The 23,181-nt window shown below is 42.4% G+C and overlaps 1 protein-coding gene across 1 annotated transcript; it reads right to left on the bottom strand.

The window, feature by feature from the left end:
- Window positions 1–213: 213 nt before the first annotated feature.
- On the bottom strand, window positions 214–11,016 carry fgf24 (fibroblast growth factor 24). Its single transcript, XM_079556673.1, has 5 exons — window positions 10,665–11,016; window positions 10,449–10,485; window positions 5,472–5,649; window positions 2,591–2,697; window positions 214–1,396 (listed from the first exon to the last, which is right to left on the bottom strand). Exons 1-5 carry the CDS (start codon window positions 10,694–10,696, stop codon window positions 1,103–1,105), a joined length of 648 nt encoding a protein of 215 aa, XP_079412799.1. The 5' UTR covers window positions 10,697–11,016; the 3' UTR covers window positions 214–1,102.
- Between the last annotated feature and the right edge of the window lie 12,165 nt (window positions 11,017–23,181).

The raw sequence follows: 23,181 nt of genomic DNA, 5'->3' as shown, positions 1-23,181 counted from the left end.
CTTCATCACCAAGACCAAATAGCTCCCTCTCAAAACATTGTATTTACCTGGGAAACTTTAACAGGAGCACATCGTCCTAACCTGGCCAGTCACTTTCTTTTCGTTTTGTCAATCTATTTGTTTATTGAGCATGCATAATATTCATTTCTCCTTCTTCCAATGTTAATCTACATACTGAAACTAAGTTTTCTTAGTTGCTGATTCTTCTGCCATTACTCATCACTTCTCCCAAATACTTTTAATAAAAGGTCAAAATACTGCATCAACAGATAACACTGTGATTATTTTTGTATAATAGAAACTAAATGTGGGTGGCTGACCAGGCTGGAACTGACAGGGATTAACCATCTCTCCCTTGATTTGTCTAAATTGGAAGACCACGTGGGATATTGAATCACATACAAGCCAGAGTGTAGTGTTTATGTTTTTTCAAGCATTTAAAGGACTTAAGCCGGGGCTGATGCCCGACTAGTCAAAGCATGTCACGTTAAGCTGAATCACAAGCTGCATAGAAATGTCAAGAGAATCCCAGCAATCGCAGGAAGGATCGGCACATTCCGTGTCTCTGAGAGACAAATGGAAACAAGAGGAAGAGAGACTTGTAAAATATTGCACTCAAAGCTCCACAGTTATCCACAGGCAGTGTCACACCTGCCAGGGCCACCTCTCTGTCTCATCTCCATGGTGTCTGATTCCAGTGGAAAGTATGGGATCTGTGTTGTCAGGGGCAACACAAACAAAAAGCGACAGGTATTCCAATAAATCTCTACTTGGCTGATTTTTATAACATTGCGTCAGCTCCCTGCTCTTCAGTCCCCGTTGTCAAACGGCAGTTCAAATGGAGCTGAGGACGACGGCGACAGAGGTCCTTTAGTTTATCCAGTATAAATAACATAACAGACACGTGAGCACAATGACATCAACCCAGAGGAATTCAAGAGTTAGGAAATATTCAGTCATCCTTGAAATACAAAAATAAATCATCTTTGACTTTTTGTTCTGAAGTCTTTCTCTGCAACAGGAGAGCAGTCTTTCAGGTGATTCTTAAGACAAGAAGCTTGGCCTTTTTTTCAGTTACAGTCTTTTCTTTTCCCAAGGAGAATTAGTGCTGTCCATTTCCCCCATTGTTCCTCCTGGATTTTAACCGACGGGCCCTACGTGTCCTCTTAGTTACTGTAGTAAATTTAAACTCCTCCACAGGGTCCACCCTGCCTTTGGGGTGCCGTTTCATGAAGTGAACTTCCTGTTGCCGTTGCGTGGTCCGTGAGCCCTTTTTAGGCCGTCCTTTTCTGTTGAAGCCCAGGTACCACCCTTTGTACTTGGCTGACACCAAAGCAGTGTAGTTGTTTTCCAGGAATTCCTCCACAAAGACACAGTCCTGTTTCCTTCCATCAGGCTGAAAGAACAGGGACAAAGGAGAGATTAACTAACTTTATTATAAATCATGACAAAACTTGAACACATAATATGCCCACTATTCATTTGCTCTAGTTAATAAATCATAAGCTGGACATAGTGCAGGCCCCAGTGTTGTGAGTTCAAGCTCTGATGGTTTGCTGAGTGTCTCTCCCTGATCGTCACGAACTTTCACACTGTCCTGTCATGTCTCATCAAGCCCATGGAGTAAAAAAGGCCATGACAAAAAAAATACCCCTACAGTGTAAGGAGACCACCCATTTTCTAGGCTTTTCCCTGCACATTGTACTGTCCAAGAACAATGCAAACGGCCAGTGCAGACACAGAGTGCATGTTGGGAACAGATGAGCGCGCGGAGAGAGTGAAAGCGTGTGCGAATGAGCTGACAGCATGACTTATTAATGCCACAGAATCACACGTGTGCGTCCAGCGGACACTTGTTTTCCACTGAGCCTCCGCTGCTGTCGGCGTGGCCAGTGCAGTCCACTCACTCCTGTGGCCACCTGGTGTGACTAAGTGATTTAACGCCAATGGCATTCCTCCTAAGTGACCATTAGTCTCTCAATGCATTGTGGTGATTGCAGTCTGTAATTGACTGATCGAGTGTCAAAGGAGTAGGCCCATTACGTAATGGAAGAATGGCTGGGAATTATCAAAGGGGTTTTGTTGGGTGTACAATGACAACAGGGGAAAGCAGATCTGGGGTTGCGTTCAATTCAGCTCGGATTAGGGGCTACTTTTAAATATTGATTTCCCTTCAGTAGAAATTGCAAAACCATTATAATGTGGTCAATCTGTGACCCGGGGCATCAGCAACAGGGCTGTGTGTTTGATAATGGGGAATATAATTTCAGAACCAGAGTGTGCAACTGTATTTAAGAAAATATATAAGAAAATACCTCAGGACCTTTTGATGATATAAAATGTAGTTATACTATATGCCAGCAGAGGGCATACAACCTACTCCTACTGCGATGGAGATTGGCAAATAAGAAACTTCACTGATTTCTCCGTGTGACACACATCGGAGTGTGAGCAGGCCTTTTGCTTGTGAAAAGACGGACTACGTGAGCATAGATTACTAAAACACGTGCCAATTAAACAAAATACAACTTATTTTGTTGAGGAAGCAATGTTACAACATGGTCAAAACCTGTAAAGCATTGATACTTACCCTGCCTACTATTTTGCCCTTCTCATTCATGCAGATGTAGTGATCACTTTCTTTTCCCTTTATTCTTATGTGGCTTCCGAAGGTTTCCGTCTCAACCACAAGAAGCGCTGAAAGGAAAATAAACACAGAAAAACTAAACAAAACCGTAACTGACATGTCCGACAAACGTTGAAACATTCACATTGGAAGCGTCTACACTGACAGCGAGCGGTAAACGCGATAATGGTATGAAGTGATCTGGGCTAAAACAACAACAATGGCGGCGTCACTTAAACCTGACACAGCGCTAATCCACTCTAAAGGCGCATCCTGGCGGCTCTTTCATTTCTGGCCCCCTCCCAACCTCCCCTCCCAATCCCCAAATGTTAACCCCTACCAGGTCACCTTTGTCTGCGCTGGCCTGTCAAGCAGCAAAGAGATCGACCAAACATTTGCGGAGCGGTTATGTGCCCCTCAGGATTAGGTTTCAAGTTCCCCTTAGTCTGTGCTCACTCAATCAAAAAGTTAAGATGATCCATTTGTTTAACACACAGGGCCATTCAGTAGCGCTCAAGGGAGCAAGGGGGAAAGAATAGGCCAGGGGATGGGACGGGCTTGGGGGCAGAAGACAACCAACACCAACCCCCCCCCCCCCCCCCCCCCATCTCTGAAAGCAGCCCTCAAAAATGGGAAGTAGAAAACCAGTCCATCTTGTGAGGGCTTGAGTGTTTGGAGAAAGATCCCTTCTCGATCTTTTGGAAGCTCTTACTCCGGGCCATTTTAAAAGCACGCACTTGGAAACGTCAAGCCGAATCGGCAAATGTTTGACAATATTTTGGCCGACTGGTTTAGCCACTCGACCCAACCGGCGGTACAGAACTGCAGATAAAACCATTTCAATTGCTATCTTTTTCAGTGGCTCCGAAAATGTCTTTTAAAAATGAATGGTCTGGCAGCTGCGGGCTTTAACTTAATTTGGTCCTTGACTCATAGCCGCACATGCAAAACACAAACCCCAAAGGGGAATCTCTGTCATCAATACCACTAACGAAAGGCATTTAGTTTACAAAGGAGGGAATGCAGTACAGTACAGGCACTTCAAAAAGGTAATCCGCATAATCCGCAACTTTAAAAAAAGATCTGTAAATGCAGGCGCACTACACTTCAGTAATCTCTTGGAAAACTTCCTAATACATGTATGCTTTGTGGTATGTGCCAACAGTAAAACAACAATCTACACAAAAGGTCTTCTGTTGCCAATTTTATCAAAAGTCGTTTCGTACAATATGGAATTTCCACCTTTCTTCAAAACAAACGAAACGCCTTCAAAGACATATATTAACCTCATGAGAAGGTCATCTGACAAGAAGCCATCATGTGAAACTCCTATGTTAGTTATAGCTAAGGAAATGTGTTCATTTGTAAACCTTAAGTGACCGACCAACTAACGTTTGTGGCTTTTGGTAAGACAAATTTGCGCCTGGAATGAATTTTTTCTTGATAACGTGAAGCCAAAGACGAATGAGAACTCTCATTTTACGGCCCCCACATGAAAAGTGGGTGAACTTTGCAGCCAAAGACAATCGCTAAATGGACATATACTTCATGTCTGATGCTTTTGTGGCTAAGTGCATGTGACTGTCTTCATGAGCTTCATTACAGAGACTGCAAAAGAGTTCACAGGTGCCAGGTACTGCAGCTGGATAAGTAGGAGGGAGCGAGGAGGAGGGCAGAATTGGCAAGGCCTCATGGGAAAAAAAATTGGATCTGCTTCTGCTCAAGCTCTAACAAGCAGTGAGGAAGCTTCGCCCTGGCGCATCTGCGGCTGAACGCACTCATTCAGAGAGGCCTTCGACGCCAGTAATTTAGCAACGTGAGTCAGCTGTTTGGAACAAGCATTCTGCAGGGGACGGCAACAAGTGGTGCATCCGCCATTTAAACGCGGACACTGCCTGGTCAATGGAGAAGCAGCTGAAATAATTTGAGGTAAAGTTGTCCAGTAAAAGGTGGCCTGGCTTAGTTTGGATTTGGCCAGTCAGTCCTGGTCAAACCTTGTTTAGTCCTCCTTGTTCCCTGGTTTAGTGTTAGTCCTTACATTCACAGTAAAACACACTAAATAAAATGGGTTGTTGCATAGCAATATAGTATTTTTATAGTATTGTCAAGCTTATTTTAAAGAAATACTGTGTGAAGCCTTCTTTAACGGGGCCACAATGCCAAATCGTTTTGTAATAAGATAACATTATTATTGGGGGCAGGTCATGGTAGCGAAAATAGGTCTCAAAGTGGGTTGTTGTCAATCGCTAGATTAGACCATAAATCCATTTTCTTCCACTTGTCCGTTACCGGGTCGTGGGGGCAGTCGTTGGAGCTGCCCAAATCCCATTGTACCAGACCCCTATGGCTCCGCCTGCAGGTGGTGGGTCCACGCAAGGATAGCCCCACAATTCTAACCGGGCCTGTTGGTCTCTCATAAGGGGCTTCTAAACCGCTCGTTGTCTGACCCGTCACCTAGGACCAGTTTGCCCTGGGAGACCCTACCAGGGGCACGAAGCCCCGACAAAAGAGCTCCCAGGATCATTCGGGTGCTCAAACCCCTCCACTGCGTTAAGATGGCGGGAGAATAGACCAGTGGTTGTCAATTGGGAGGTTGGGACCCGGATGTGGGTGGTGGTACCAGTTTAAGTGGGTTGTGAACTTTGGCCAAATGTAAGTTTTTGAAGTCTGTACGGAAATTATGTGTGTGAAATTATGTTCTGTAACAATTAATCTATTTATTTGGGTAAAAGTTGGTCATGATAGACTGAAAACGGGTTCAGGAGCAACCGCACCACAGAGTTCGACCATTGTCCTCTACAGCCCATTCTCTTAAATGTTATTGTGCACCAGAAATGCTTCATACCATACTTGCTGCCATCATCTCCATTGGCATTGACCTTCTTTCCCAGGATTTGGACGTGCTTGCCCGTGGTCCTGCTGTACAGCTGGTAGATCCGCACTTGCTTCCTGCTGAGGTCGTCCGGGTGCTTCGTGTGGTTCTCGATGTAAAACCTGAAGTCTGTGGAACTCTGTTGGGATTCCTGCGCACAGGTGTGGGAGAGAGAGAGACCAGGGATGAAGAAACATACCGTCATAGCACAGGTGTTGATAATAAGGCATGCTGCTATTTTTATGGGCCCTGTGTCAAAAAATATGGCGCTTTGGGGGCTAAAAAAAACTGATATAACAAGCAAGCATGTGGCTCTGAGTTTTCCCCTTCGCTTCTTAACAACTGAGGGGATTTACAGCTCTATAATGGGAGCTGAATCCTTGGGATCCGTTTGTTTCAGAGAGCAAAAGACTAGTTAATTTTTATATAGGTGAGACTGTAACTGTTGACCAAAGTGCTTCATTTTATTACTTGAGTAAAAGTACAAAAACTTTGGAACAAAATTACCACAATACAAGTTGTGAACATGACGTGAATGACTTTACGACTTCAAGAATACGAAGATCCCCAACTGTACGACAACGCGACACACACAAATCTTCTTCCAATGTCACTGACCATACATCTGCACATCGCCACCTACTGTTTTGGAGTGTTCATCATAAGGCTTTTAAATGGGACAAAATGCAGCACTGACTTCATACTTTTTTACGTTGGAGCCTTTATATAGATGTATTGGAGAGAACAATAGTAAAAGTAAAAGTAATCTGTTTTACTAGTCAAGTAAGTGGGGTATGAATAGTGTTCATTTGTGTAAAAAAGCATAAAAAACAGACAGATCTGGCTCTTTTCACAAATGAGATCAAAGAGCTGTTCAAAAGAATTTACAAGCTGCTAACTATGTCACGAGTGTGTTAATGAATCCTTGAATGAAACTCTCGCAGCAAGTGTAAAAGTCTTGGTAGTGACGCTACGGTATGCAACGCGCCCCGGGGCCACATTGGGCAACCTGCACTCCTATTTCCAAAAGCAAGCAAGCCACTAGCAATTATACACCTGAAGCATCCAGACCTGTTGCACTATCATCAAACAAATATCTGCCTGCAGGCTCAAACTGCTCCATAAATTATAAACACAGCCGGCGGAAGGCGAGGACGGGGGGCACCCGAAAACACTCTCGAGACAATTTTTTAATCGATTTCCACAAACTGTCCTCCGAAATGACTAGGCGGCTGTTTACGAGGCACCTTTGACTCGGCGTAAAAAACAGAGGAAATCGCCGACTTAAAGTTTGTAGAGCCGAAACTATGTCACCGAACATGTGGAGGACGAGAGGCGAACATATACTTTGGAAAGCCTGGAATCTCGGCCCGGGCCAGGATCCCATTTCTCAGCTGTACCCTCTGGTAATTGCACGGTAATGGCTTTTTATGCGACTTTTCTCAGGTGGCTAATTACACACACATTACTTAACCCGGGTCCTTGTTATTTCAACTTCGGCGAATTAATAGCACATTGTAAAAAAAAAAGGATGAGACGTTACAGCGACAATTTAACGGAAAAGAACAAAAATCGAGTCGTGCCAATCCGGAGACTCCCTCAGAGCCTCGTAACGGCCGCGCTTTTGAAGCAGGTGCCGCGGCAAATTCATGGCTGATTTACAACAAGGCAGCGCGTCTCATCGGGGAGAAACACAATGTGGAGTGTATATAGCTTTCAGATCTGCTCAAGTCATTGGAGCGGGGCAGGTCCGGCTGAGCGCGATGACGTATGGAGTCCAGATATGCGGACCTTGGAGGATGCAACGCCTGCGTGGGCTTCTGTAGTTTGACATTTGGACAACACGCCCATCATGTTAACAGCGCGAGCACGCCCGCCATGTTACTTTTGGCTGCGGACGGAAAGGGAAATGAGACGTATTTACCGCTGACTATCAAATCACTGTCAACTGATAAAACGCTTAACAGCAACACAGTCTGTAAACATACATCTAACGACTTCTTATTACATCTTATCACCTTGCCATTAGGGTTTTATAGGCGTAGTAACTATCCTGCTGCACTTTTATGGAGCTTTGATTGGGCATCTAATGCAAGCCACATTTCCCGATGTTCCTCTGTAAATTTTGCTGTCTGCTCGTCTGGGTTTACATCATGATTCATTATTCTATTCAAGAGATTGTCAGGACTTTTTCTTTTTTTTTTTTTTTACAATGTGTACCAGAAGGTTATTTTTGGAATGCCTTCAGTTGTAATCCAGCGTTTCAGCGAAGCACGCCTTTGAAATTGCTGCCGTGTGTGAGATGCTTAGGTTACACAAAAGATGGGATAACAGATTTATTAATCTTGTAGAGTAAATTCCTTTTATTTTCTCCCGTTAGTAAATATATTCCATCTGACAACGCTGCGCACAGGGCCAATCCAAAATAAAAAAAGAATCAGGATGTGCAGAAGGTATGGCGAGAGCTAGAAATGAGTTGCAGCTGAGTTTACTGCTTCCAACTTTCACGGCTTGAAGATAGTAGGAAATGGGTAGTAAAGCTTAAGCAAAAAACGATGAGGATTTGAACTTGTATATAATTAGAACAAGTTGGATGAAGGTGTTGGATGTGACACTAGCAAAAAGAGCGGAGTAGCAGACTAAGTGTTATTTAGGATGACTAAAACATGCTTCAACTACACGAAACACCACTTTAAAACTTGGTCAAAGGCTCAAAAACGTGTTTGATAAGCTCTTAAGGTTCACAATCATACAGAGAGCTATGCCCTCACTCCCTTTCATTGTCAGCCCTGTCACAATGAACCCAAAGCGACCACAGCGCAGGCACACCGCACACACTACAAAGCGCGGTCTAACTGTTGAGGGATTTCGGCCCAAATCTCCCCATCGGTAAACAAACACAAAGGTGAGGTTTTTTTTCGAGACAGTCGCGCTCAGCTTTGAGGGAAAGGCAAGCCTAAGCACATGGCTGAGGTGAGCTCTAGCGACAACATTTTTTTTTTTTTTATCAAGCTGTCTGCTGCCCTCTTCAAAAGATGGGATGAAAACGGATACGGCTGAAACTTCAAACGCCTGGCACTCCGCTCCACTATAGTTGTCGCATGCATCTCAGACACCTTACAATCTTAACGGCACAAAGGACGGGGTCAAACGCTCCAATACACAGCTATGAAGAAGGCACCGGTGGCGCATTCAAAAGGCTGATTCCTGACTGTGGCGGCTTCTGTTGTTTTTCAGCATGTATCCCACCCCTGTGTGACATTTCAAAGTTATTATGCAGGACCGTGGTGGGAATTCTTCTTGGAGCAGGAGCACACACACACAACTAAAAGGCAATTCCTGCTTCTTTTCTTTTTTTTTTTCTTTTCTTTTTTTTGTGTGTGGATTGTTTGGCTTTTTACCTTTCCCTCTGAAACCAGGAAGCCAGGAAAACCTACAACACATACTGTATCTTCAAGTCTTTATCTTCGATCTAACCACAACAAACATCCAAGAAACTGATTTTAATCTACAGACCAGGAATTATCAGTCTGCTTTACTTTTTGGAATATAATAGATTGTTGCACTTGAACAAAAAAGCAGGCTATATTTTGTAACACATTTATAAACTATGTAAAATTGACAATCTATATATATATATTTTTTTACTTCTTCATGATGTGAGGGGTAAAAATAATGAATACATCAAATTTGCCCATCTTTTGAGCAAAGTTGAGAGCAGGTGCTTGGATAAGATTTTTTGTGTTTTAGATTAGTTTTTATTATTGTATTGCTGTAGTTTTGTAAGATATGCATGTGTCCATAGCCCATAAGAAAACAATATTTAAAAAAAATAACAGACATGGTTCTGGGCCAATGCCAAGGGGTATTAGCTAGCAGGCTATCTCTTGCACATGTAGCATCTTAGAGATACCAATGATGAAACAAAAGCTACAACCTCAAATCAAGTCACACACACACACAAAAAGTGACCATAGTTTGTCTATTTTTTGCTAACGTCCAATTGTTGCGTTATGTAAAGAAAAAGAGGTTTACGACTAACAAAACGAGAGCCAAAGGGGTTCAATTACCACGGCGTTAATTACAATGACACCGTGTTCGTTTATTGCACGCATCTGCCGTAAAGCACGTCAGACGTACCGCTCTAGCAACGGGGGCGCGTGCTCGGGTCCATCTTCTCTCGTTAGCGCTTTAGTGGACGCGGCTGCAAATCATTAGCCTTCCAGGGCTGAAACCGCTCGAAAAACGAGGCACCCGAGCGTCAAACGACATGTTCAAAGAATAACAAATATTTATTATCACGGCGTGTTCTTATAAAAGCGGCTACTTACTGTAAAGGGCTCGGGACCGGCGCGGTTAATAGGCTATTAGGAGATTAGCCCGCCGTGCAATATGAATGACTTTGATTTAGTAACGCTGCTCGTAGTTCTCCGGGACTGCAGGCAATTACACTCCGTCTGCTTTGGCAACTTTATGGGATGCGTGACGTAATGATAGTGTTTAATCATATCTCAGCAATGCCACTATTAAAGCGAAGGAATTTGGATCTCGCAGGCTATATGGAAAGGGTGCAAATCTCCTCTGGGGGGAAAAAAAAACAAAAACACAATCCTTTAACACGTTACGCACCTAAACTTTAAAGACGATATAATAAGTAACACTACGGTGCGCGATAGGGATTTTTTTTTTTTCAAGCCGGTGCATGGCTCAAATCTGCTTCTCCAAATTGGCACAAACAATTACGCACCGCATGGGATCATTCGTAACAATTCGAGCATTCATTTATGCAGAAAATCAAAATGAACCCTAACGTTACAAACATGAACAATGATTCGCCTGGTCAGAAACCACGTTATTGACTGTATACGCACTTTTACGCACTTTACGCATCATTGTGCCCAAGGTTAAAAAAAAAAAAAAAAAAAGTTGAATGTAGGAGTAGACACGTACCTGTAGCTGGAAGTAGAGGACCAGAAAGTGTAAACACCTAGGTGGAGAGAGGGGAGAGAAGAAGGAGGAGGCGGTGAATCACGGGCAATTACATGAAGAAAAACACGCAGCTAATACCTGCATGACAGCTATACGCGCAGATATGAAGCGCGTATGGCGACTTCTATTGGTAAGAATGCACGGGGGTGTTTGCAATAAAAGCCGGAGCGCACTTACAGATAGAGGCACCTCGAAGGAAACGAAGACATGTTGACTTCAAAACACCTGAAGTACACCTGCTTCCACTTGAATTAGCGCCACGGTAAATAACCTTGTCCGTTCGTCCTCCACCGGTAACAAGCGTCTCGGCGCGTGTCCACTTTTGCGCGTCCTTTTTTTTTTTTTTTTTTTTTTTTTTTTTACGCACGCACACAGGTCCACGGTTTAGGAGCCGTCTGAATCCCAACGTGACGAGAGATCACCGGACACGGCTGCTGGGAGCAACATGAGGCGCTTCCTTGTTGGAGGCTGAGTTATCCACCGCAGTGCCCAAAAGAAATCCACAAACCAACCAAGAAATAAATTTTAAAAAACGTCTCCGTTAAAGTAGTCCAGGATCTGTGCGCAATCTTGGCAAAAGTAAGAATCCTTCAATCACTCTCAAATCACAAAAAAAAGAAAAGAAAAGGTTGTCCCCCCACGAATCCTCCGTCTTCTAGTCCGTCCGTACCTGAGGGGGATTTCTACACCTTGCGCGGGACATCTTCTACCAAGTGCTGAATGATAGACGCCCCCTTTTCCTTCTCAACCTCTTTCTAAAACAAGCCGTGGAGTGTCCAAAAAAAAAAAAAAAAAAAAAATTCTAATCCGAATGTAGGAGCGTGTGCGCAGAAGATCCCCTATAGGAACTCTCGCTCGCTCGCTCGCCGCTGCTGCTGCGTGTCTTGGCGATATCAATGCGCAAGCCGTGCCTGTCAGTGGTGTTTGTGCGTCTGCGGCTGCACATTTGGGCACAGCGAGGCTTTCTTGTTGCTGGTGGGTGGAAACATGTCAGCGGTTTGCACCTGATAGGGTAATCTGGGAGAGACCATCAGCCCAGAGAAGTCTTCCCCCCCCCCTCTCTCAACTCGCAGTGGGCAAAAGGGGACTCGCAAAGGGGATTACGTACGCGCGTTTTGGGTTGACTTCAGTGATACTTAGTGCGCGAGTTTGGATAAGCGTTGTATTGTTATTCATATAATGACTAAGACAACGCATGGGACAACTAAATCCACTGGAACAAGTGCTTTTAGAATGTTCATGACATTATTGTTTGGATTTCTCTCCAAATGTCTGCAACTGTTAGACTATTATTATTATTATTATTATTATTATTATTATTATTATTATTATTATTATTATTATTATTATTATTATTATTATTATTATTATTATTATTATTATTATTTTACTTCGTGATTTGGTGATGCGTATTTGAGTGAGACGCGGTGTCGAAACGCACTGAAACTCCTGGATGTTATTTACCCCCTTTTGTAAGCGTTTGCGCGTTTTGTGGATTGGCACCGCGCTCCTCCAGACGCCATTCAAATGCGCGTTCCCTGTCATCCTCGATTTGTTGTTTTTTTTCTTCTTTCTCCTCCCTCGGTATAAACGCGCAATAACTTATCCCGCATTTAAATGAAACGCGAGGTGCGAATGTGTTTACGAGCGCTTCAGAGCTGGCAACAGTGAAGGAGTGAGCGCACGTTATATAAAAAAGAAGAAGAAGAAGAAGAAGAAGAAGAAGGGGGAGGAAATAAAACATGCTTTTGTGGCTTGTCTTTATTGTCCCATTAAAACTGGATGCTCGGCATTCCTCCTTCCATTGATATTCAAAATAATCCGAAATAATTACATAGAACACTTCCCATCTTGGGCATTTCAAAGGCCTCCTGCAGGGGCGTTAGTAGCAGATGAAGTGAGTGTTTAAACCAGGCATCCAGCTGCTTGCGCACAAAAGCAAATCACGCAGAAGAAAAATTAATAACACAAGAATTACACCTATTTATGACTTAAAACTTTATTGCCCACATCTGCTTAGGTTCATCAAAAAAAAAAAAAAAAGACGTAAAAATGTTTGGTCATAAACTCTCTTTGAAGGAGAGGCGCTATGGAGTAATCCCCCTGCACATAATGTCATTTAGCATGACTAATTTGCTTGCCTCGAGGGGTTTGGAGTGATATCACAACAACGTAACCAAATAGTTATTATCCCTAACATAATTGGACAAGTCTGTGACAAATACAGGGCTCTGGTCCGCGTTTGATCCATGTGATGAGATCGCCATCAGATCAACTATAAAGATTCCAACATGAGGTGCACACCGGGCTGATTTAAGGGAGAAGAGTCGGATAAACAGCAATTAGTTGAGAGTGTGATCGGGCTGGCATTTGGAAGTCACTCATCGTCTGTATAAGCACAGGTTTGCCACAGTAGAGAGAGAGGGAGAGAGGGGAGAAATGATGTGGTGGTGGTGGTGGGTGATATGTGAGCACCTTTTGACTCATCCCCGCTTCATGGTAAAAGGTCATTTTGTCCATGAATTGAACGTTTCATTAGTGGTAGAGAAACGTCCACGGGGGCAGCTATAAATTTGTGGTCTGCAGTCCATGTTCCTTGGCAGCAGACCAATAGGAGTCAATGGTATAAAGGGCCTGTTTAAAGACATGCTATCAGTTGAATCAAATACGGAAAAGTGGCCTCAACTGACCGAAGTACATATTTGCTTTTATGCACCAAATTCATCATGTAATGGACAGCGTTTAAAAAAAAAGAAAGAAAAGGAACCCATTCCAGGATAATAAAACGAGCATTTGTTTCCAGAGTAAAGGTAACATTGTGATATACGATTAGAGTGATATAATTCAAGTCATTGTTTCTCACATTGTTTATGTAAATCAATAATTTTGATGGGGACAGTGCATAATGGCCAACACACGGGACTCATGTAAACACAACCACGCTGAATTGTAGTCATTGGTTCATCCGTTGTCCCACATAAAGCACTCTCATTCAAAGAGAGGTGGGAGGAGTGTCTTGCCCAAGGACACAATGGAAGTGTGCACCAGTTGAACCGTAGACCTTTGGATCTGCGGACGGATGCCGAAACCATTCACACATGTGCCAGTTTTCCAGTCACCGCCTGCATGGCATGTTGCCCGCCTACCCTTGCTCTGTTGCATTTGGACTTGGTGGTAGCGTGTCAGACCAGGACCAATCAGGGCTCATTTTGGATTGATCTTCTCCCCGAGCCAAAGCGAGCCACCTAACCCTATTCTTATTTAATACAATGGTGCCTCGGACCTAGAGTTCATCCATAGCAAAACAAAAATAACAGATTATTTGGTAAAAAAAATAAAAATAATAAACGTTCAATTCCCACCTGAATGGGGCCTTTCCGTGTGGGGTTTGCGTGTTCTCCCCGTGTTTGCCTAAGTTTCCTCCGGGTTACTACCGGGTCCCCTACCACTTTAAACATGCACAACATACAATGAACATCAGCCTGGCTCCACATCTGGAGATGGGTCCCTGGGCGCAGCATTGCCACCGCCCAGTGCTCCTTACGGGTCGTCCCAGCGGCGTCGAAGGATGGGTCAAATGTAGACAACAAATTTCCTTTGTACAGTTGTTGTATAATGACAAATAAAGCACCTTAACCTTAACCAATCAGGGCTCATTTTGGATTTGATTTCCCCCCGAGTCAAAGCGAGCCACCTAACCCTAGTCCTAATCTATACAATGATGTGTGGAACCTATAGTTCCTCCACATTAATTAACTTGCTTATTTTTTTTATTATTTTTTTTATGTGTATGCTATTGGCGTGTTATAAAGAGAGGATTAAAAACATATCTAGCAAGTTATCCACCACAGAATTGCCTAAATGGATCTAATGTTGCGCAATGTAACCTTTTAACCCACAATCTTTCCATAAACATACATATTACCAGTTTTCTCTACCCACTGATTGACAACACACTCATTGTACTAATTTCATCGCAATTTCCCAATGTCGTTCCACTCATCCAATCTTTGCACCTAGTAAAATAAAACTGTTCATTTTTAACCACCATTGCCAAAACGCGTGGACAGCTCGTGCTTTTAACAAACAGTAAATATGTCCAAAGCGTGCACTTTGGTGATTTGTTAAAGATGGACACTTAAACTAACGCAGCCTCTTCTCTAAACACTGCTTTGCTCTTCTTCCCTTCAAGGCAAACCTCTAAATGGCCTTAATGACTCCATGCAAACAACGTGTGACGGTGGACAAATTACTACAGCGTTTCCAGCTCCCCTCTCCTCCCTTTCGCTCAGGTGAGACTTGAAAGACTTAGAAGCGTTAGTGTGCACTCCTCTGGCTCGTCTCTCTGTCACTCTTAGTGGGGTAAAGGTGTCGTGACCCCGAGGTGACCCGGGACAGGAGTTGTAGTGGCGGACTGTGTCTGAATGTCCACACTATTTTGTGATTTTTAGTATATAGATAATTGGTGACTACACATACCAATATGAAGTATGGACAGCAACGTAAGAACTGAACAGTTAGAAATCACTCTTAAAGGAACAGGCCACCGTTTTCCCATACTGAGATATGTTATACACTGCGTTCCAAATTATTATGCAAATGACATTTTTCTAAGATTTTCTAAATTGTCAACTCAAATGAGAGTCAGCATAATTTTCAAGTCTTTAACTGGTAGAGGATCATTTAAATGTGGTGGAAAAAATTTCCTAGTGATAACAGTATTTTTTTCAAAAATAAATATAGTAAAAACCTCAAAATCCACTGTTCCAAATTATTATGCAACTCATCATTTCAATACATTTTAAAGCTTGTAATTAACTGAAAATTGTCATATGTTGAATTTGTAGCATTAGGAGGTGATATTTACTGAAATCAAAAGCTATTTCAATCAAAAAAATATTAACAGGTCAAGTTATATTTTACCATAGGAGCCCTTGTGTGATAGCAGCTTCAAAATTCTTAAATCCATTAAACTTGTGAGTTTTTGGAGAGTTTCTGCTTGGATTTCTTTGCAGGATGTCAGAATAGCCTCCCAGAGCTGCCGTTTGGATGAAAACTGCCTCCCACCCTCATAGAATTTTTTTTTTGTTGAGGCTCCAAAGGTTCTCAACAGGGTTTAGGTCAGGAAAGGAGGGGGTCCACATCATGAGTTTCTCTCCTTTTATGCCCATAGCAGCCAGTGATGCAGAGGTATTCTTTGCAGAAGGACATGGTGCGTTGTCCTGCATGAAGAGGATTTTGTTCGGGAAAGCACAGCTCTTCTTTTTGTAGCATAGAAGACAGTGGTCAGTCAGAAACTCCACATATTTTTCAAAGGTAATTTTCACACCTTCAGGGAGCCTAAAAGGGCCTAAAGGGGCCGACCAGCTCTCTCACCATGATTCTGGCCCAAAACATGACTCCACCACCTCCTTACTGACGTCACAGCCTTGTTGGGACATTGTGGCCATTCACCAACTATCCACTACTCCATTGATCTGATCATCCAGGGCTACACGGCACTCATCAGTGAACAAGACTGTTTGAAAATGAGTCCTTATGTATTTCTGAGCCCGTTGCAGCCGTTTCTGTTCATGAACATTCAATTAACAGTTTAGGGGAGGCCCGGATAGAAGGTTTATGGACAACTGCAGCCTCTGGAGGCTCCTACACCTTGATCTTCACGAGACTCCAGAGGCACCAGCAGCTTCAAATACCTGTTTGCTGCTTTGTAGCATCTGTTCTCATAATCTGATGTGTTTGTCTGGCAGAAACCGTCCATATTGTGCCATTATCTGCACAAACCGGAGTGTGCTCTGAATCATCCACAAATCTCTTATCAGTATGATGATTACACTTAATCTTTCATGAAATATCGAAGGTTTTCATATCTAGACCAAGGCATTCAACTATTTAACGCTTTGCATCAGCAGAAAGATCCTTTTTCTTTCCCATATTGCTTGAAAACGATGATCTGCGTAATAAAGTGGAACACCCTTTTTCAGTAGTTTTTCCCTTAACTGGGCTTAACCTGAAAACTAATCATCCCAGGTCTCTGAGATGAATGTCAGTGATTCATAGAGCCCCGAGACACAATACCATCCATGAGTTTCATTGATTGACTGCGGAGAATTCCGCAGTCAATTATTGGTTTTCATGTTCTTTATTGATTGACTGCGGAATTCTTCCGCAGTCAATTATTGGTTTTCATGTTCTTTATTATTATTCCTCTTCCATCTTTTTCCCGATTTTCTAGAGCTTTCAGCACCTTCATGCTTTGTGCAATTAATGCAAGTTATGCATCAAAATGTTCCGCATGTTGAGGAGAAGGGTGCTATTACTTTTGGGACTTCTGCAACTTACGGTTTTTCCGCAATCGGCCAAAATGTCGGAGATTTTTCCCATTGACTTATAATGGGGCTGCTGCAAATCCATGCTTTTCTGCACTTTTTTCTGCATTTTATGCAATTTCTGCACTTTGTGCATGTTCAGCTTATGCAACTTGTGGGTTTTGAGAAAAAATGGTCCTTCTGCAGTTTTCCAGTTTTTTTATACGGGAGTTTGAAATTTTTGCATTGGTGTGTATGGGGGGAATCCAGCCAATGGGGAGACTCCAGGACTTTCAGCCATTTGTACAGCTTCTGCCAATCAAGCACTGAGGCCATTTCAACAGTTTGACCAGTTTATGGAATACAAAAGTTTATGCAATATTAACAATTTATACAAAGTAACCACTTTATGCATTTTAAAGCGTTTATGCAACTCAAGAGTTTATGCCATTTAGGATTTAGGAATTTTAAAGAGTTTATGCAATTTACATAATTTATGCAAATTAACCCATTCATGCATTTTACCACTTTATGCAGTTTATACAGTTTATGCAACATGACATTTTATGCATTTTACCAGTTTATGCAAATTAGATCATGCAAATTAAGCAATTTATGCAATTTGAACAGTTTATGCAATTTCTGCATTCGCTTCCCGCATTTCCGCAGTCAATCGCAATGGCGCAGCCATTGCATTTCTAGTTATTATTCCTCTTCCATCTTTTTCCTGATTTTCTAGAGCTTTCAGCACCTTCATGCTTTGTGCAATTTATGCAAGTTATGCATCAAAATGTTCCGCATGTTGAGGAGAAGGGTGCTATTACTTTTGGGACTTCTGCAATTTACGGTTTTTCCGCAATCGGCCGAAATGTCGGTGATTTTTCCCATTGACTTATAATGGGGCTGCCGCAAATCCATGCTTTTCTGCACTTTTTTCGGCATTTTCTGCAATTTCTGCACTTTGTGCATGTTCAGCTTCTGCAACTTGTGGGTTTTGAGAAAAAACTGGCCGTCTGCAGTTTTCCAGTTTTTTGATACGAGAGTTTGAAATTTTTGCATTGGTGTGTATGGGGGAATCCAGCCAATGGGGAGACTCCAGGCCTTTCAGCCATTTGTGCAGCTTCTGCCAATCAAGCACTGAGGCCATTTCAACAGTTTGACCAGTTTATGGAATATAAAAGTGTATGCAATATTTATGCAAATTAACTACTTTATGCATTTTAAACCGTTTATGCAACTTAAGAGTTTATGCCATTTAGGATTTATGAATTTTAAAGAGTTTATGCTATTTACATAATTTATGCAAATTAACCCATTCATGCATTTTACCACTTTATGCAGTTTATACAGTTTATGCAACATGACATTTTATGCATTTTACCACTTTATGCAAAATAGATTATGCAAATTAACCACTTTATGGAATTTAAACAGTTTATGCATTTTAAAGCACTATTATGCAACTTAATAGGGATTTTTGCATATAACCAATTTATGCAATTTGAACAGTTTATGCAATTTCTGCATTCGCTTCCCGCAATTCCGCAGTCAATCGCAATGGCGCAGCACCTTTTTGACACAAAAATCCAATTTGCATAATAATTTGGAACGCAGTGTATCTTACCTGAGCTTAAGTGAGTTGATGCGTACCTGTCTGGTCTTTGTGCGTGCACTTAGTCACGCTAAAAGACCAAAGATGTTGTTAGCATTTGGCCTCTCCCAGCATATGCATATGGACCCAACCTTGGGTGACGTTAGAAGCAACCACGTTCTTCCATGGGCACGCAAAAAGACCAGACAGGTACGCATCAACTCGTACATATCGAACATATCTCAGAATGGAAAAACGGTGGCCTGTTCCTTTAAATAAGCTGCCGTTACAGTGAAAAGTCACAAACATTACCTGTAGGTTTAGCCATTAAATGATCGATAGCTTCCCACAGGCAAGGAACTTCAAAAAGCTTGTCATTCCAAGATCCAAATGACTACCATTTATCCATATACGCAGTCACTTGGATTTGGCTGAGTTTTGTTGGAGATGTCTGCTTAGCTTTTTTTTTTTTACCTGAACACCAGACTCATGTGTTTAATCAATCAATCAAAATGTATTTCTAAAGCACTTTACAACGACACCTGGCAGACCAAAGTGCTTTACATAAAACACATTCGACATTAAATGACAGCATTAGGTGTTCTGGAGGGCCTGTCTAAATAAGTAAGTCTTTGGACTGCAAGCGTTTAACATTCACATTTTCCAATGCGACCTGTATCTGATCTACAATCTGAAAGAATGCGTTCTCAATGTGAGCCGCGTTTGACAAGAACAGGATATGACATCGTGACTTTGCTGTTTGCGGAAGTAAACCCAGATTCAAACACAGCTCCACGTATCCGGCAATGTCTGTACAGAGAAAGGAGTAGCTGCAGTCCAGCGGTTTGGATTAAGAGGTGACCAGCTTCACTGACACAGACTTCGTTCATAATAAGTGAGCATGTTGTTTCTCTCCCGTTCCATCTGCTCTTACGCAGAACGAATGACATCTGTAGATTTTTGTCAACTTTTAGGTCAGATGAATGCGATCATGGCAAAAGATTGGACCGTACCAGATTTAGGACCACATATGAAAGTGTCCTTGCGTTTGAACAAAATCTCAGTTGTTCATTGTATCATGAAAAGATCTGATATGTGTAAAAAAAAATCTAATTTGATTTGGCCGGCAATCAAGAGGCTGGGGGTGAGGGTGGACATTCAGACACAGCTGTGGTCAGAACTTCAGTAGCCCCGACCGGCCAGTTTTTGTAGGGCACGGTGTGGGGTCAGCGTGCACTAATGGGGTGACTTTGGCGAGATGAGAGGAAGAGGGCCGTCCTGTCGGGGTTCTTCACACGCTCGCCGGCCTGTGACTCCTGCTTTAAAGGCTCCTGGGTGGCTTATATGAGTCAGTGGTCACCCCGCGGCTTCAATCGCCTCACCTTGGGTCTTCAATAGGGACGAAGGCTTTCACCCCCCCACCCCCCCATCCGCTCCCCTCCTCTGCTCGGAGTCAATATGTTGGTGTCAGAGATGAAAGTGCAAAGTGGGAGGGACGCCGAGGGGGTCCTGACACTAATGTAGTACATCGGGCTTCACTTACTGATCTGCCAACTTCTTTTGTCGAGGCTTAAATGGCTGCTAGGGCCCTTTGATGCGCCAAGCGTTATCCCGCCTCCTCCTACAGCCTCAATGAGATATCCTCTGTGAAATTCCCACACTCCTGTCAATGCATATAGCTGCGACTTTTACACCAAGATTCGACATAGTTTGGTTCAATTAGGTTTCACTAATACGTCGGAGCTCTTGGGATGGCTTCGTTTTTAAATTTTATCTTTGATTTATATCCTGTAGCAGCTGCTCAACAGTTTATATTATAGAGAGAGGCAGTTTGTTAATTTTCAATAGTTATTCTATAGTGCTTTTATATGTTTCAGTTAAAGGTCCTCTGAGCGTCCGAACAGATGTCATGTTGTCATGGAGCTCTTTCTAACCTACTCTGGACACCTGTTCTTTTTTCTTACCTAACAATGATGTGGCGAAATTTGCTACAAGAGGTACAGAACTTTATTCAACCCTCCTAAAGAGGAGTACCCCAGATGTTGGAATTTCTTTCTGGGATTCAGCGACTATCAGCTAAAATAATGTTTGTCTGTGACCGTCACTTCACTGATGGATGCTTGGTGAACCTTGGCCAGAACCAAAGTGGATTAAACTCTTATAACCAGCAACAATGGAAAGGCAGAGCAGTGAGTCAATCAAAACGCATGTTAGCGTGTGTGTGTTAGCCATTTATGAAGCTGTGCTGCAAATGTCAACACTTTATAACTGCATTGTGAAGTAACTTCACTTTTTGCTGTGATATTATATTTCTACTACTGCTAAAGTTGCATGGCTGCATCAACTCGGGCGTAAGGGGGCGGAGTTAACTGAATCCAAACATCTTGTCTTCCAGGTTTGAAAAATACCCCCAGAAAATACTTATATTTCTCACAAAAATGAGTGCTCCATAGTGGTTGAGGTACAAGATATCATATAAATGCCTATACTTTGGAATGGCTAAAATAGCATGATACAGATCCTTTAATTGATATTGAAAGAAATGTTCCCTGTGAGGCCTGCGATCGACTGAAAATGGATCTGTGACCTGCTTTTAGGGTCCCACCCACCAGTTGAGAACCCTCCAGATATCTAAGGTGAAACTTTTGTTTGTAACGTATGGTCTCGTAAATGTTTTTGCCGTTCCACAAAGTTTTTTTTATTTTTACAATGGTGTGAAGCGTTCCTGTAAATTCACCACTGCAGGGAGACCATCTATCACATCGTAAACGTTTTCACTTTTGAGTCAAGACAACGTTTCTGGGAATATAACTGTAACACTTGAGAGAAGATCATGAATTTTTAAACTAATACAAAGGTCACATACATTCGTTATCATTATTGTTGTTATTACACAGTCAGAGCCCACTTTGACATCTTGTTGGAAACTCCGTCACCATGTTTGTCCGTGAACAAGTGATTTGGGTAATCAAACATCGGCTGTTTATATTAAGAAACTTCCAGTTGTTTTAATTTATTGGTCTTTGCTAATCTCTGCTAACTAATCTACCTGGATGTCTGATAATTCCTGTTTTATAGTTTAATAAACATTGCAGTCTTTATGATTTTAACATTACAGTTAAAACTGTGATTAATCTTATAGCACTACTCCATCATATAGATAAATATAACAAAAACAGTAGGACTGATTGGTGAACTACACACAGATAATAAGTCACAAATATAAAGTACATAAGCCTGAATGGACGTTGTCAAAATACTGTATAATATTTCATGTTCGAAGAAGCACGTTAGATGTTTCCGTGCGCAGTTTCAGGCACTTTTATCGGCTGCCAGGCCTGCTGAGCCAGGTAAACCAAGACCTTTAACTTGCTTGTTTTTCTCACTCCCTCTCTTGTCTGCTAATCTCTGTGGGTAACCTTATCTGGAGTGGCTGCCCCCCCCCTCAGCAGCCCGCTCCTCCACAAGCCTCACTAACTGGTCGGGGAAACAGCTCTCTCCATTCATAAAGCTCACCTCTTGTGGGCTCAAGCGGCGGCGGCTTCCTTTGGTTTTGGCCGGGCTTATCAAGCAATTTTGAAAAAGAGTCAAGTGTCTAGTGTTTGTAGTTAGTACAACAATGTAACCTACCTAATTAGTTTAAGAAATGTGAAACTTCACAAAAACTGCATGGAGCGGATTGAACCTGTCCTTGACAAACATGTTACAATGGGCAAGGTTGATCCCTTATAGGCTAAGGCTGAAGAGGCATTGGAATATCATAGCAATTCATACTCAGCCGTAGGCATTCTCTTTTCTCCTCCAGTTTCCCTGTCAATCTCAAAACATGCAAACTCAGACTAATCCTTCAATCAGGTATTACTGACTAAGCTCCGGAGGGATTCCGAGGCCCACCAGTGGCCTATTGTACCAACTTTAAAGCAGTGAAGCATTGATATGACGGCAGACACAAATACCTGAGTGGGGAGTTCAATTATGTATTCAACTCATGCAGCTCTGTCTAATATGATAATACGATAACATGCACCTGCGTACATATGGTCTCCGTTTCTGAGATGTGGCGTTAGATTTAAAAAGGGGTACTATATTGTAAGGCGTAAAACATAGGAGTATGTGTGCGTGAATGAGCGTACGCACAAAGACCAGACAGGTACGCATCAACTCGTCTAAGCTAAGGTAAGAACGTATCTCAGTATGTAAAAACGGTGGCCTGTTCCTTTAATTGCCCAATAAATTAAATTGAAATACAAGCATTTATTTTATGAGAGATATTTTCATCAAATCTTTTGCAGTGAAAAGCTTTTGCTGCGAGCGGCTCATCTCTCCTAAGACCTGACTGTAACTTTACCAGGAGTGGGTACGTCTCCAGCTCGTCTCCATGGAGATTAAAGTCAGCAGAATTTGAGATTTAAACAGGTCCTCATCCAAATCCATTCTTTGATTACCCACTGCAGAAATAGCATTTTCTGTGTCGAGCTGGTTAATAGGAGCATGTTTTGTACTGACGGCAACAGCATAGTCCAAAATGTTACGCAGTGTGCCTTTAATCTTCTCAGAAATAGGTCTATTACTATACTGTACTCTATACTGTAACTTATGTTAACTTATCTTGAGCGAGCATCAATGTCAGGTATTTCTCTCGCTATTATGCTATTTCAAGGACAACAACTCACAGTAAATTTATCAACCCAAAAGCTTGTTCTAAACAATAAATTAACAGTTCAGCTGATATCCACAGTCAGGCGTGGAAGTCCGGCAGCTGTTTGACCCCAGTTCCGGAGATGTGAAAGAGTTC

Source organism: Gobius niger (assembly GCF_951799975.1).
Source record: "Gobius niger genome assembly, chromosome: 5".
Classification (NCBI taxonomy): Eukaryota; Metazoa; Chordata; class Actinopteri; order Gobiiformes; family Gobiidae; genus Gobius; species Gobius niger.
The sequence above is the reverse complement of the archived record's forward strand: the minus strand, read 5'-3'. Positions and strand labels throughout refer to the sequence as shown.